This window comes from Polypterus senegalus, chromosome 11 (genome assembly GCF_016835505.1).
Source record: "Polypterus senegalus isolate Bchr_013 chromosome 11, ASM1683550v1, whole genome shotgun sequence".
Classification (NCBI taxonomy): domain Eukaryota; kingdom Metazoa; phylum Chordata; class Cladistia; order Polypteriformes; family Polypteridae; genus Polypterus; species Polypterus senegalus.
The window spans coordinates 34941624-34957372 of record NC_053164.1 but is presented as its reverse complement, the minus strand read 5'-3'; the positions used below and the strand labels follow the sequence as shown (position 1 = coordinate 34957372).

Sequence of the window (15749 nt, the reverse complement as noted above, 5' to 3'; positions counted from 1 at the left end):
TATCGACTAAAGAAGGGATTTTTTTTTTTTAAATTGTTGTTTATGGGCTGGATGTGGAATTGGAAGAGGATTTTTTTCTCTCACAATGTCACAATCGAAGTGCATTTGTCTGATCTGTCAATCTATCATTGCTATTCCAAAGAAGGAAAATGTGGAAAGGCACTTTCGAACTGTTCATAAAAACTACGAAACTGACTTCCTTCCGAAAAGCAATCTGAGATAGAGAAAGGAAAGGGAACTAAAATCGCAGTTAATCAGACAGCCGTCATTTTTCACTCGGTTGAATTTAAAAGCAAAGGCAGACACACCGAAGCATCGTTCCAAGTGAGTCACTCAATCATTAAGCACAACAAGTCCTTCCAAGATGGAGAGATGATAAAAAGAGGCCTTCGTTGAGGCAGATGACTAGGGAGAAATTTCTGCTGAGATTTCAGGACCCCTGGGCGGAGAAAAAGGAGTTTCTCCTTGTCATTAAACATGCAGACTACAAGCAACTTAATAACAATAAATGGCCGCTAGACTTGGCATTTTTTTTTCTGATCTGACCAACATGTTGAATGAGCTTAATTTACAGCTGTAAGGAAAAGAGATGATTAGCTGAGTTAATGCTTTCAAATGAAAAATGCAACATCTATCCTCAAAGCTGCAGCGCCTTGACTTGGGGAACATCCAAAACCTCACGTCAGGGCTGGAGACGCAATGGAAGGCGTGTGCGCAACTTGACAGCATATGCTATACAGAGCAGATTGAAAATTGTCTGTCAGACTTTATCTAATGGAAAAAAAGGTAATGATTCGAGTGATGAACAATGTAGCGGAGAAAGAGTAGCGTTTCTTCTTCACAAATGTAGTAAAAGTAAAAAGTATGGTGCAGTAAAACTACTCTTAGAAGTAATTTTTTTTTAAAAAGTTACTCAAGTAAATGTAATGGAGTAAATCTAACTCGTTACTACCCACCTCTGATACTCAGCATATATATACACAGTGTATATATATATCATTTTTAATGTAGATTGATCATTTTGACCTGGTCATTTTAAAAGTAACTCGCAAGCTGAAAAAGTGTGGGCACCCCTGCTGTAAAGTCCTCTTCTTTCATAACGGAACGCAGGTTTGGCCGATGTAGTAGTCCATACAACCCAGAATCACCTTGAATCCTTTACTTATCACATGAGTAACTTTACTAGTAAGAACAAATTAAAGTGTGTACGAAAGTATTTCTTTATGTGCTCAAACAGTATACATTCAGTGGCCATGTTCTTAGGGTCAACCAGATACTACTGGGCAGGACCACCTTTTACTTCTTCAAGGCATGTGTTAGGGAATTATGGTCCACGCTGACTTGATAACATCCCACAGATTTGTGCATATTTTTTGTCCAAACATTTCATGATGCAGATCTTTCATTCCACTTCACCTCATAGGCTTTCTGTTGAACTGACATCTGGGGACTGTGACAGGCTCTGAAATAAACTGAAGTCACCATCATGTTTGAGGAACCAGTTGGAGATGATGATGTGTGCTTAATGACATACCATGCCATCTTGCAGGAAGTATCACTTGTAAAAGGTTGACTGTAGTTATTAAGAGAGTAAATGTGTGATGGAAATTGTTCTCGGCACCATCACTGAATCATCTGCAGGCTGTGCTATTGATGTATGGCAGGGATAATCCATGGACCCATACTGTTTATACCAAATTTTGATTCAGTCTTCTTTCTACATGTTGCATCAGAAATTCTAATTTCTCATCCCCAAAGCTCCTTTTTCTGATTTTCAGTTCTCCATTTTTGGTGTCCATGTGTTCGCTGTACCTTCATCTTTCAGCTCTTTTGCTGCTGTGGCCTATCTGCATTGAGAGATGCCTTTCCTGTTAGACTTATTAAGTACGGCCTATGAATCTTGAAGAATTAGAAGCCTTTAGCAAGATCAAATGGGGCGAAAATACCCCACGTAAGAAATGAAAGACTCCTAGCTGGCTACAAAAAGCATTTACAAGCTGTGATACTTGCCAAAGGGGGTCATACTAAGTACTGACCGTGTTGGGTGGCCAAGCTTTGCTTCAGGCCCTTTTCATTTTTTTAGTGAATTGCACCCATGAATGATGGGAATAAAAATGTAATCTTGCTTAAAATATTAAAGAAATGTGTCATCTTGAATGTTATGCCTTTATGTAATCAGTTCATCTTCTGCTCACTTCACAGTAACTGACATTTTAAGCAAGGGGGCCCAAATTTTACATGCCAATGTGTATTAGCAGTGAGTCTGATACGTGTTTTTAGAAATGCATTTGTTGGTTCTGTCCACAATGAGTACATTGATAAATTTCATCACCAGCTGTGCTACAGAGTGGCTTTTTGCCCACTGGGTTGTATAGAGTTTTCAATATTTTACAGCCAAACATGAAATGTTAGCAAATTTCAATTTCAAATAGAATCAAGATTGCACATTTGGTAATGACACACTGTAAATATTAACATAAAAATGGAAGCATAGAAATGCCAGGGTACAATTGCCCACAAATGGTTTGTGAATTTGATTAAAAGAGTATGTCTGTCAGCCTTAACTTCTTAAAACATCAGCAGTTGTTTGCAAGACTTGAGTTTTACTTTGGTCAAATGAATGGTCTTTATAAGGGCAGAAAGATGGAACAACATATTGTGGCATACGTTAGGCGTATGGATGTGACGACTAGACGGTGCTGGTGACACGAGATGTGGAAAGGTGCTCACTTTCATTCACAAATAAAACAACATGAGAAGATTAGTGGATCATTCAGCAATCCATTTTACTGCTTTGGTATTCAGCAGAGATCTTGCATCCTTCCTGCTTGCCACTAACACAGGGAGGTAAGAATATCAGCTGCTCTTATTGATAATGGCATCTGGAATGGTGTCATGCATAGAAACTTTGGACTGGTGTTAGGCGATCTTCAGTGACTAGTTCTACTGACGCACTGGTTGACAGCACACACAACTGTGCAATCCCAGTAACATGCTGACAACACATGGCTGCTGTTGTCTGTGTCCCCAGAGATGTACCTGAAAGTGCACTATGGGAAGTCATTTATAACAGAAATTCATAAATATTCATGTAAGCTTGTATGTATTTATAAATATATTGAAAGACACTTATTCATGCCAAATTTGCATTCAATCGTTTTTGCTTAATTTTTAATTTTACTTTGGCAGTTGTTTTAAATAACAGTGATGAAAATACATCTGTTTTAAACCTGTAAAATTTGTATCTTTTCAAAATGATTTTATTCATTTGATTAGCCCAATACATGGCCATGGGGAGCTGAAGCCAATCCCAAAATAGGAAGACAGGAAAAGGCAAGGCCTACACAGGATGCCAGCACCCTGCAACTCACAGTCACCACTGGCCAATTTAAAAATCAAACCAATCTTTAAAACATGGGAGGGAATTCAACTATGTAGACAAAACCGATGAGGCAAACTCCATATTGCTCGTGTTTTGTGAGGAGTTTTGATCCTCAGTCTGTGTAGCTGTGAGGCAAGAATGCTAACCATTGTGCCACCATTCACACTGGAAAATTGCCAAACTAAACAATGTACCAACAATGAAGGCCCTCCAGTTCTCACACACTTGGTGGTTAATCAACAGCTCTCCACCAATAAATGACAGGCTCTCAATAAAAGCCTCCAATCACTAACTATAACAAGACACAAGCAGACTAATTGGTTTCAGTTGACTACATAATGGCTGGCACACCAATCAGTTCACAGGAGTCAGTTACTCTATGAAATGCTAATTAACTGCCTGATACTGCAAGAGCCCTCTAAACAGACCCCTACAGGACCAGGGGTCCTCAATCACAGTCCTGGAGGGTCGCAGTGGCTGCAGGTTTTTCTTCTAACCTGGTTGCTTAATTAGAAAGCAATTCTTGGCAATAATTTAATTTCATTATTAGTGCTTTAACCCTGCTACGTCAGGTAATTGTCATATCCTATATTTTCTTCCCCTTTCTAAGGTCTAAGGATATCATCCAAATGATCTGAAGGCTAAAATGGATAATAAGTAAATCTAGGCCTTTACTTTTTTCTCTTTGCTTTCCTTTCAAGTATTTAATTAAACTCAATAGTGCATGATAAATACACACAGAGAGGTGTAAATGGTAACAAGCTAAATGGAGAAAAGCTGGTCTCTTTTGTCATTTGCTAGTTATTAGTAATTAGGCGCAATTAAAAACCAAAAAGACAGCTATTTACGACTAAAATAAGCAATAAGGGTTCAAAATCTTAACGTGCGAGACAACTAAAGTGAAGCAGAAGTGTTACTTGAGCAATAAGAGCTTCTTATTAAGCAATTGGGTTGGAGCAAAAACCTGCAGCCACTGCGGCCCTCCAGGACCGTGACTGAGGACCCCTGCCTTAGAACAATATCACAGCATGCCAATCACTGAGTAAGCAAGTGGCACGTGAGGTCTTCACTTAGCCTTACACTAACAAGCTAAATCTGCTGCCTGAAAGGTGAACCCTCCTGTCCGTAGTCAACCGATTCATTGGACTACCCAGTAACCAAAATGAAAACCTGTCAATCGCCACTCAGTGATGCAACGCTGCAGACATTGAATCTGATTCTTGATCCACACTCTAGTGACTGACATGAGACACCTGCTGCTAGTGCTGAAATGAATGACATAAAAGGCATCTCACCAGTCAGCACTCAAGCAACAACCATAGTGAACATCATTCCAGTCATAGCTGCATTACACCATGTCCTCCAATTAATTTTCAACCTAGCAAAACATTTATTTAGAAAAGGAAAATTAATTAACTCTCAATTGTCTATCAAAATCATTTAGCTAACAGTTTTCAATCAACTAATAGCAAAATCTTTAATTGGTTAATGGCAATAACACTAGCAGGGGTGTCGTACTCCGGGCCTGGAGTGCCACAGTGGCTGCAGGTTTTCATTCTAACCTTTTTCTTAATCAGTGACCATTTTTCACTGCTAATTAACTTGTTTTCCCTTCATTTTAATAGCCCTGTTTTTTAAGGATTCAGTGATCTGAATTGATTCTTTTTTTCATTAAATGGCAGCCAAACAGGAATGAGATTTGAAACGAGCCGACAGATGACCAGCTAAACTGGGGCTTCAAACTTCAACCAATTTCACTCCAACCAGTTTCTTAATGAGAAGCCGATTCTTGCTGTTAATTAAACTCGTTATTTTTTTCTATGGCTTGTTGCTGCTCTCATTCTGCCAAAGCACACATTTCCAAAACTGTTGATTTATTGTTTTTTCTAAGAACATCATCAAAACGTTTTGGTGACCTGAGAGATCAACCTTACTTCTCCTTTCTTTATTTTCAGGTAATGTGGTGAGCTGCTCATGTGGCGGGTTGTTTTAGGTCTCACCATTATTTGGCTGCTAATTAAGGAAAAAGACACAAAGCAGCCTGAATCAAGTTAATTCAAATTAAGGCCAAAGAAGTTAATTAGCAGCAAAAACTGGTTACTAATTAAGAAGATGGTTAGAATGAAAACCTGCGGCCACTGTGGCCCTCCAGGACTGGAGTTCGACACCTGTGCATTAGAGACTCTCAAACCTTTCCCTGATGGACCAACAGCAATGTCTTGAATGACCAATTGAAGACCCACATATCCAGTAGTAAAGGTAAGAGCATTTGGTCAGTGGTGGTCTAAATGTAAGAATTCATCTTCAAATTTAGTGGCTGCACTGTCCAATTTTTACTGAGCCATTTGGTCTGGCTATGTAACCCTCCAACCATCCTAAATGAAACAGCAGCAGAGTGCATTAACGATATGAAACCATCCTGATTTTTTTTCACTTATGTGCCCCCAAAGAATGAACATCATAGGGCAGACCATATGGCAGTGCTTGGCATAGTCAGCACAACAACTCACCGGTGTTTACATGGGCTCAAAACAGACGTACTCTGATGTTTCTCATGGAAAATCCTCCAGTGCTTACATTTTACAAGTTATTGGTTTTAATAATGAAGGCTGAAGGATGGCAGTCAACCAAGTTAGGTGGAAAGAGAATTGAGGCAGACTGCATCATTCGATTGAAGCGCCATGATGCTGCCTGCTCATTATCCGATTTACCGCATTTTCTAACAAATTCAAACTGAAACTGAGAGGCACAGTCTGCTAAGGGTGCTATAGAAAAGAAACAAGACCAGGTTTAGCAGTCCTTCTTTTATCTTTCTTGCACTTGACTCCATTCACGTTCTCTCCACATCTAGTGTGGACCAGGACAAAGAAAGCAAATCTTTTGTATGGCCTGCTGGAGTCACATCCATTCCTGCTTATGGTGTCGGTGGAATTTTAAGGGAAGTGCACTGAAGACATATCTTGTAATGCTTCTTCACACAAAAACATTCTAGTATGAACTACTCAGTCGACACAGAACCCATGACCTGAAAAGTTAGAAGATGCCTCAGGACAATATATGTATTAAGTAATTAAATAGGCTTGGTGGACAGAATGGTCATTGCTTGTTTTAAAAACACATCTGTGTTGAGGACTCAGTACAATATGAAGAACAGGTAAAGTTCACCTTCTTGAGGGGACCAGAGGTGCCACTTTTGTGACATCCCACATATTTTTTTTCCTAATTTAAGGGCCTGGCCTATAGACGGGCAACCCTCCGGTCTGTAATGTGAGTTCACAAGGCACTGACTGCAGAGGTACTCCTCATCACTTTCCTGCAGCAGGCGCTCCAAGACCACAAGCACACACACACACACACACACACTTGCCAAGCTCTGTCAGCCCCCTTGTACTGATGCATCTCATTAGACCAAGGAGAGAGGCTCCAGGCGCTAAAAATAGCTACCCGCGTTTGAACCTTGGGAACACGAAACCAGAAATAACTTCCACACAGGCCTTTCAGGTTGCCTAGCAACCGCCAGTGTTTGCAGAGACTGTCGTTCGGAAGAAGGCAGCTCCGAGAAGAATGAGAGCGGACAGCTCTGTCACGACAGCCTTATTGTGATCTGCCGGTATGAGGGGGCAGATACCCCCTCTCTCTCTCTCTCTCTAGATCTGATGCAGCCAACGCATTTCCGTATGGTTTACTCTTACAGAACATGCTGGAGGACATTTTGATTCTCTTTCCCCAAGCCAAGGGCATGAAAAAATATTCTATAGCACTGATGAAATAAAAATAAAAAGACTCAATGGTTCCTTAAATAAGAATAGGTACTTGTGATAGTGATCTTAACCTCTATGTTCTGATTATTATCCCAGTCCATTCAGCTCTTGAATCATGTTGATAGCCCATGTAGACATCAGTGTGCGAAGCAGCAATGACGGAGGTGCCAAATAGCACTGCAGTCTGTTCAGATGGCAGAGTAACAACCAAGAAGAAGGCAGTGCTGTAAGAAGACACATGTCTTCTTTGCACACGACTGAAGAGTCAACAAAAAAAGAGAGGAGCAGCCTTTCAAGGAAAGGTTTTGGCTGTGGTTTGGTGTGAGCAAAAGAGAGCAGGAAAGATTTCTACCTACCTACCCAGTGTGACCGACTAACTGGGAGGCGTGCGTTGACAGAGAGAGATGGAGAGAGAAAGGTGCACACACAACAGGAGAAGTTCGAGAAACTGCCAAGAGAGCGGTAAAAAGGGACATTGCGGCTGCCACACAGGTGAACAATACAACTTTCACCAAACTTCCACTTCATCTCCCTTTACAATCTAGGAACAAAATGGCGGATACTGTTGACCTCCATTTTTACTTTGACATTGCTGAATCCAGTGAGTGAACGCTGAGCAGCCCTCAGAAATTATGCTATGACAGCTCTCATGCCAGCCTTTCTTTCTGTCTGTGGATCATTTCTTCTTGCGATGGATAAAGTTTGTTTGTTCATTCATTTGATCTATCTATCTATCTATCTATCTATCTATCTATCTATCTATCTATCTATCTATCTATCTATCTATCTATCTATCTATCTATCTATCTATCTATCTATCTATCTATCTATCTATCTATCTATCTATCTAGCTAGCTAGCTAGCTAGCTAGCTAGCTAGCTGGCAAGTTAGATAGATAGATAGATGGATAGATAGCTACTTAGCTGGAGGTTTGACCTGTAGCTCCGTAAGCATGCCCATCAAACGTCTATGTGGAACATCAACCATTATTAGAAAACTCTCCAAAAAACATGAAAACTAGTAAGTGAGAAGTGGGATAAAGTTTGTAAAACAAACTGGAATAATATTCTACAATGTCACACTAGTGGGGTACCAAAGCTAGGGATTAAACTATCATAAAAGAAGCAGCAAACTCCCCACCCTCACCCTCACCAGCGGGCACAGTCCCCAACCTCCTCTTCTCCAACAAATGAATTGGGTCCAGAGTCTCCTTCTTTCTTAATGTTAATACCCCCTGCCTCTCCAGGTTATATAACAATAACACTCCCTCAAATTCAGCCAGCGACTGATGGCTAGAGATTTCAAGTAGGTCACTTTCTAAAAAAATAAATAAATAAAAAACAGCGACACTGTTTATGAGAGCGTAATAGGATACAGCAAAGGCAGGAACCACTGGCACGTTCACTACAGACACAAGACAGCCACCTTATTGCCAGCACACCAGACAGCACATCATGCAGCTGTGCTCCAGCTAAGCGGCCTTGTCGGTAGCAATCCACCCTCAGCCCAGGATACTGTTTTTAACCAGTTTTTAAATTGGACAGATAGACAGAGAGGTGTGAAAACGTCACCAATTAAATAAATAACTGGCTGCTTAAACTCAGATCCTGGATTGTCTAAATCACTTAGTCGCTTGCTACTACTTTGTGTAGCCCCATTACCCACATGTAAGACAAAACAATATTGTTGATGAGCTATGAGGCACAGCCAATGACTACCTATTTAACAGAGCATGCCCTGTCTACTAGATATATTTTAAAGAGGATGCCGCTGGTAGGACCCTTGTGAACATTTCCTTACGGAAGAGTAACCTGAGGAATGTAATCACAACAAATAACCTGCCACTGAGGAATGGCCAAATTAAGGCATCGTTTTCACTTGAACCTCAGCTCATGCTTTAAAGCTGTCCAATAGAGACAGCGCTTTAAGCACAATATCCCCCACCCCCATCCATTTGCCCCTTCAGTTCAAATGAGAGCAGAAAATTTTTAACAGATAGATTTATGATGAGCCATGCCAAATGAAAGGTGTCAACCACCCCCAGAATTCGTTTCACATTAACAGAAAGGATGGCTTTTTCCTGTAAAGTACATGCCACATGAAAAGCCAAAATCGAGGTCCAGTCAGGTGAATCCTCATGGGCATGCTCAGTTATTGGATATAGCGACCAGCCAATTGACAATTTGCTACCACACCAGGTGACCCGTATTGTTCAGATGTGACAGCAGACACCAAAAGAGTGAGAACGACAAAATTAAAGAGCAGCAACAGCAGCACACGGTACAAAGGAGACAGCAAGAGGATAGCAGGGGAGCTTACCTTCACATCCGCCTTTTTGTTCAATAAACTCTTCGCTGCTACAGAGGAGAGAAAAAGACATGGCTTAATAATGGGCACACAGAAATACTGCTCCCTAGGAGCACGACATGGCAGGCAGGCACCTTGAGAGCACCATCAGGGAAGAAGGCACTTAGAAGCAAAAAATTAGCGAAGAGTGGCTTAGCTTCGTCATCACAGGATGCCACACGAATATTCACAAGCAGCACACAGGCGAGGGTTACAAGTGTCTTGCTGAAAACAGTACATTTCTGAGTGTGCTGTGGAACTACGTGAAAAGGATACGAGTACTAGGGGCAAAAGTGTTGTGTCTCATGTCCTGAGATGACAATGTACAGGCTGCTACTTTACTGTGAAGAATGTGGCCACTGCTACAGAAACAATGCTGATGATCTTGACAGCTTGTATATCTAGAAGGGATATTTAGAAAACCTACATATTAGAAAACCTAAAAAGCTTAATGGGCCGAATGGTCTCTTGTTTGAGTCACATTTTTTAGGTTCTTAATGCTGAGGTAACATGACAGACCATGTGACTGTCTGCCTACAGTCTTTTTAACACAAGGATTAGGAAGGATGCATCCACATGAATGCTCTACGACTGACAAGATGCCTTTCTGTTAAGGGTATTTGACATGACTGCAGCAGCCTGGATGCTCTGTGTGCCAGTGTGTGGCAAATATTGCTAAATGCCACTTGTAGCTTATTGCCAAGTGGCTGTTTGGATGCCAAAAGACTACATGGATGCCATTTTCCTGTTGGGAACCTAATTGATTTACTACACCTCATGCTAAACTGTGTGGATGCAATCCAACTAGATGTTGTATGAATATTTGCACATGCTGTTTCTTCCCAAGTGCCTTGTCTGCTCAAATGCTACATAACTGGGTTATACATGTGTGATTTATGGGATATGGTGCTGCAAAAGTGACCAGCGACTATCTTAAGGAGTACCCTAGCACTGACATGCCCAGAAATATCAAGTCTCCCAGAGGGCTCTGGTGGCTGCTGATTTCTGATCCAGCCAATTATGGGTCAAAAAGCTTAACTGTGTTTAAATTCAACTTATATTTTCTCAGTTTACAAAGTTGATAGGTGGATTAAAAAAGGACATTAAGTCAATTGTATTCCAGCCACATTCTTTACTGAGAGGCTCCATCACAGACTTAAATGAACTGCTTGCTTAAACAGACATCCCGATTACCGATTTCCAAATGTCAGTGTGTGCAGAAATACTTGTCAGTTTTGCATTTTTTCAACATATTTGCAGATATCACAAATGCTGTATTCATTTTTCTATTCGGCCTTGTTTACTAATTCCTTTTGTTTTCAGAACTCACTTATTCCAATACAGGGTAGTAGGACGTCAGAGCTCATCTGGGCATCCAAGTCTGGTTCGGATGGCAGTCCAATACAAGACAAACTCAGAGAAACAGCCATTATTAAAAAAAAAAGGTCATGTGTGGCCAGAATGCATAATGACAACCAACTCTTGATAGGAGGGTGTAGGACAAATTCAAGGAGATACCCCTTATACTAAAATTAGAGTTGTTGAAGTCTGAGCACATTCTAAGAGCAACTTTTACGGTGGACATTTGCCTGTTCTACTGCAGGGTGGCGGGGAGTCTGAAGCTCATTCTGACAGCAAAGCCCTACACACTGATCCACTGCAGGACCACATCATTGAGACACCCCTTACTCAATTCAAAGTCTTGGGGGGCGAGAAGTCATCTTGACACCCTGCCCATTGTTCAGCTATATATCGGTTTATTTTAATAAACGATGGCCAATGTAGTGCCAATGTAGCCTCAATGTAGTGCCAACAACCAACCCTCAATGTAGTGCCAATGTAGTGTAGGACAAATTTAAGGGGGGTGGTTGCAGAAGCCTGATCAGTTCCTTGCCGCAAACCCTCAGGCAGACATTTGCCCGTTCCAATACAATGTTATGAGGGCTGGAGCTCACTCTATCAGCACTGGGCACAATTATGGAACCAGTGGTGAAAGGAATAGTATTCCATTGTAGCAAATACTCGAGGAGGCAACACTTGTTCCAATAGGAAGCTCGTGCTCATCCAGACAACCAATCCTCAGGCAAGCTCTGCTTGACCAGTGGAGGGTTGTTGGGCTGAGACTCATCCTGAAAGCATTGGGTTTAAGTCAGGAAACAATTCTGGAAGGGATGGCAGTCCATTGCAAAACAAACCAAATAATGCACAACCTATTCCAGCAGAGGATTATGAGAGTCTAAGATCATTCTGAAGGCTAGCCCTCAGGCAAACATCTGCCTACTCCAGTAGAGAGTTGTAGGGGCCAAAGCCTATCCTGGCAGCATCAGGCACAAGTCAGGAACCAATGCCATAGAAATTGGCAGTCCATTGCAGAGCTGATTTAGTGCTAACAGTCAATTTAACTGCACATGTTGAAGATGTGGGAGGAAGCTGCAATGGAATATCAGAAGTCAAAATAGGGTAGAATTTGAACCCACTTTGAGGTGGCAATACTGACCAATGCCTTGCCTAGCAATTATAGGCAGAAGACATCTTCCTTATGACATTTATCAGGAATTAAAGGAAATTGTCCCTTGTTTAACTTAACACCCTCAAACCTTTTAAATCCAATTCAGGTTTGTGGGTCTTAGAAACATTTGATGCAGGCAAGCAGAACCTGAAAGGGTAGCAGCAGTTTATCGTAAGGCCTTGCCTAGTTTATTTTAAATTTTTTGCTTTTGATTGTGTCGACTCATAAATTTATGACATCATCAAGTGTGGCTATTTGGAATCTTGGCTGCTATGACTGCATTTGTGTCTTGCCTTGGCTGCCATTTAAAATAAGGGTCTGTCCTAAGTTCAAATTTAGTGTGTTCAGTAACTGCCTGAGAATTGAGGAAAGACTCAGTGTCATGAATCGTATTTTGGGAACATGGCTTCCATTCTGATTAATGTTTTGAATTTTTTATGGTCATAAAAAAATATTATGCTCTGATATCATGGACATTTTTTGTGATGTGTGCTGCCATTTTGAGTCATAGCGTCACGGCCAAACCCATATTGTTTGTGGCAGTAGATATATCGCTACACTTGTTCTAGGTTTGGGACATCTCTTGTGGATAGATGTTTAGTTAGGAAAAAGCCAGTATATGGGATTTTGATAGCTTTTGACAACAGGCTCTTCTGACTGCTTCTCAATATCTTGACCCAACATAGCCTGTTCTCTGACCACAAATTTAACTGATTTTTTATATTTCATTTGTTAAAAACTCTTGCAGGGTCAATTTTTGGTATTGTGTAGGCAATAAGTCTGCCATTACAGTTTGGGGCTGAGCTAATTGGCAGTAGTGAGGCCTACACTTTGGGTATGACCTGTGTGGAGAGCAGACCCAACTTTTGTTTTTTGAGGTGCGTAAGCAGGCAGACCAGAACAGCAAGGCCTATCCCTCTCTTTGAATTTGTAAGCAGGCACACCACTAAAAACTAAGAGTTAGTTTTGCCTTGCTATGTCGAGCTCTGTTTTGGGCTTATGCTTTTTACAAAGGATAAAACATATTGATTTTGTTCTTCATTTGAAAATGATCTAAATAGGCATAGCAATAATAAACTTCTAGAAAGTGCAAAGGTAGGCACAAATGACACTAGCTATTAATGGTCAGGACAGCACTCCATGTGTGTCTTGACTAACAATTCACTCTTTGAGTCTTTCAAATCTCAATGATATTTTCCAAATGTAAGGTATACAAGAACTGATGAGCTACACTCAGGTCCACAAGTATTTGAACAGTGACACAGCTTCATAATTTTGGCTTTCTACACCACCACAATAGATGTGAAATAAAGCAACAACTATATGATTGAAGTGTAGACTTTCAGCTTTATTAAGGGGTTTACCAAGAATCATATAAGCTGTTTAGGAATGACAACCATTTTTCTGCATTACCCCTTTCCCCAATTCAAGGGGCTCAAAAGTATATGGACATTTGACTGACAAGCTGTTCCATACCTAGACGGGAGCAGGTCCTTTATTATTTCATTAACTGTTAAACAGGTAGATGGTCTGGAGTTGACTCCAAGTGTGGAATTCGCATTTGGAAGCTGTCTCTGTGAACTCTCAATATGAGGTCCAAAGAGCTGATCATGCATGTCAAAACAGGCCATCATTAGGTGGAGAAAGCTAAACAAACCCTTTAAAGTGAATGCAGCAACACCAGAAGTGGTCAAAGCAACCATTTAACACATTCTTTAAAAGAAGGAACACACTGGTCTGAAAGACCAGAAGACAGCTGTGTCTATCATTGCCAAAGTCTACAATCAAGAGAAGACTTCATGAAAGTAAAGACAGAGGGTTTACCACAAGGTGCAAACCACTGGTAAGCCTCAAGCATAGGAGGACAGACAAATTAGACTTTGCCAGAAGACATTTTGTAAAAAGCCTGTCAAGTTCAGGAAACTAAGTTCAATATATACCAGAATGTAAAGGGAAGAGTACGGGGAAGAGAAGAAATGTGAATACCACATCATCTGTGAAACATGGTGGAGGCAGCGTTATGGCATTGGCATGCATGGCTGCAAATGGAAGTCACTCACATGTGTTTATTGATGATATGACTGCTGGATGAAGCTGCAGGATGAACTCTCTAAAGTGTAAAGGGCTATACTGTCTGCTCAGATTCAGCCAAATGATACAAAACCGATACGCTTCACTGTACAGATGGAACATGAGCTGAACGATACTGTAACAGCAAACCAAGTGCTATTCAACACAAAGATTTGGAAGATTCTTCAAAGGCCAAGTCAGTCAACTTACCTCAACCCAAATGGACATGCATTTCACTTACTGAAGACAGAACTGATTGCAAAAAGTCCAAAAAACAAGCAGCAACTGTAGACAGCTGCACTAAAGGCCTTGCAAAGCATCACTAGGGTGGGTGGAAACCCAACACTTGGAGATGGCTATGGGTTCCAGATTTCAGGCAGATGCTGACTGTAAGGGATTTTCAACCATATATTAAGAATGATGGTTATATTCATGATTATGTTAGTTTGTCTCAATACTTTAGAACTCCTGAAAATGGTGGGACCATGTCTAAAAATGTCTGTCTTTTCTAAAAGGCTCATACAATATTTTTGCCAAACTCCTTGAATTAAAGTTGAAAGTCTACACTTTAGTCACATCTTGATTGCTTTGTTTTAAATCCATTGTGGTGATGCACAGAACCAAGATGATGAAAATGGTGTCACTCTCCAAATACTTGTGGATCTGACTGTATGTTGGCTACTTCTTTTCAAAACCTTTTAAGCAAGCATTTCACTTTGGATTTGGAGGCAGAAGTGATTAAGTATGGCTGGAACAAAAACCAGCAGCCACGGCAGCCCTCAAGAATGGAACCTGACACCTGGGCCTAGCTGCTAAGTGACCATTAGATAAATAAAGAAACCCTGCCACTGGTGAGGAGACAGGAGTGGAGGTCTTTCTTGAAGTCCCATATTCCTGGAGGTGCTGCCTGTTGACACTTTGTAAAGGAGCAGTGAGGTGGGGTCGTGCTGGTTGGCTCCTGGGAGATGTACGTGGGGAGAAGTGTAACGTGCACAGAATTTCAGAGTCCCTGTCCATGCGATACACACAATGTCAAGCCCAGAGGTTATCACCTGCAATACCCACATGCTGTAGTACCGGCACACACACACAAACGCACCGCACACCCACGAGTTACACAGAAAGCACTTGCGCACAGGGCCACAAAGGCCCTGAGGGCCGAGCTTTGCAAAAAAGAAAAAATTAACGCTAGTCAAACCACCATGCATTTGGGCTTATTTTTCACACCGTATTCGGGGATCAATGCAAGTAACAAGAAAACTGACTGCAAAACTCGCAAGCATTGCAACAAATTAGAGGAGGCGGAGGGACAGCCGTCTTCCACACCTGTCCACGCGTTCAGAGTGGCGAGGAAGACTGCTCTCCCTGGGACACTCCCCGGTCGGGGCTGCTATGTGACAAGTGTTTACTTGCTGCACTCATGAATTGATGGGCCTTTTTAGAGCAGCTCTTATCCTAGGAGACCCAAGACTTATGCTTGGATAGACAGAGAGAGAATCCCAATCAGAGAAAAAAAAAAATCCCAGTCTGGATTTCAAGACTGCAAAAGAACTGCAAAACAGAATGCAAACTGGGGAAGCCTCTACCATCACAGTGAGGAGAGTGAAAATGGGGATTCCAAAGTGGAAAATTTAATCCAATTAAAACCTGGAGTGTAAAGCAAGGAATCCCAGAGTTTCAA

General features: G+C 41.3%; 1 protein-coding gene across 19 annotated transcripts in view; it reads right to left on the bottom strand.

Moving 5' to 3' along the window:
• LOC120538827 (calcium/calmodulin-dependent protein kinase type II subunit beta) overlaps positions 1-15749 on the bottom strand; it is a 397041-nt gene that overhangs the window by 47802 nt on the left and 333490 nt on the right. For 12 of the 19 annotated variants that reach the window (XM_039768344.1, XM_039768347.1, XM_039768327.1 and 9 more), the window contains one exon: positions 9463-9500. In XM_039768344.1, the coding sequence (XP_039624278.1) occupies positions 9463-9500 (38 nt within the window). The remainder of the gene's footprint in view (positions 1-9462; positions 9501-15749) is intronic. The other 7 variants (XM_039768328.1, XM_039768333.1, XM_039768331.1 and 4 more) reach the window with 1 other exon arrangement.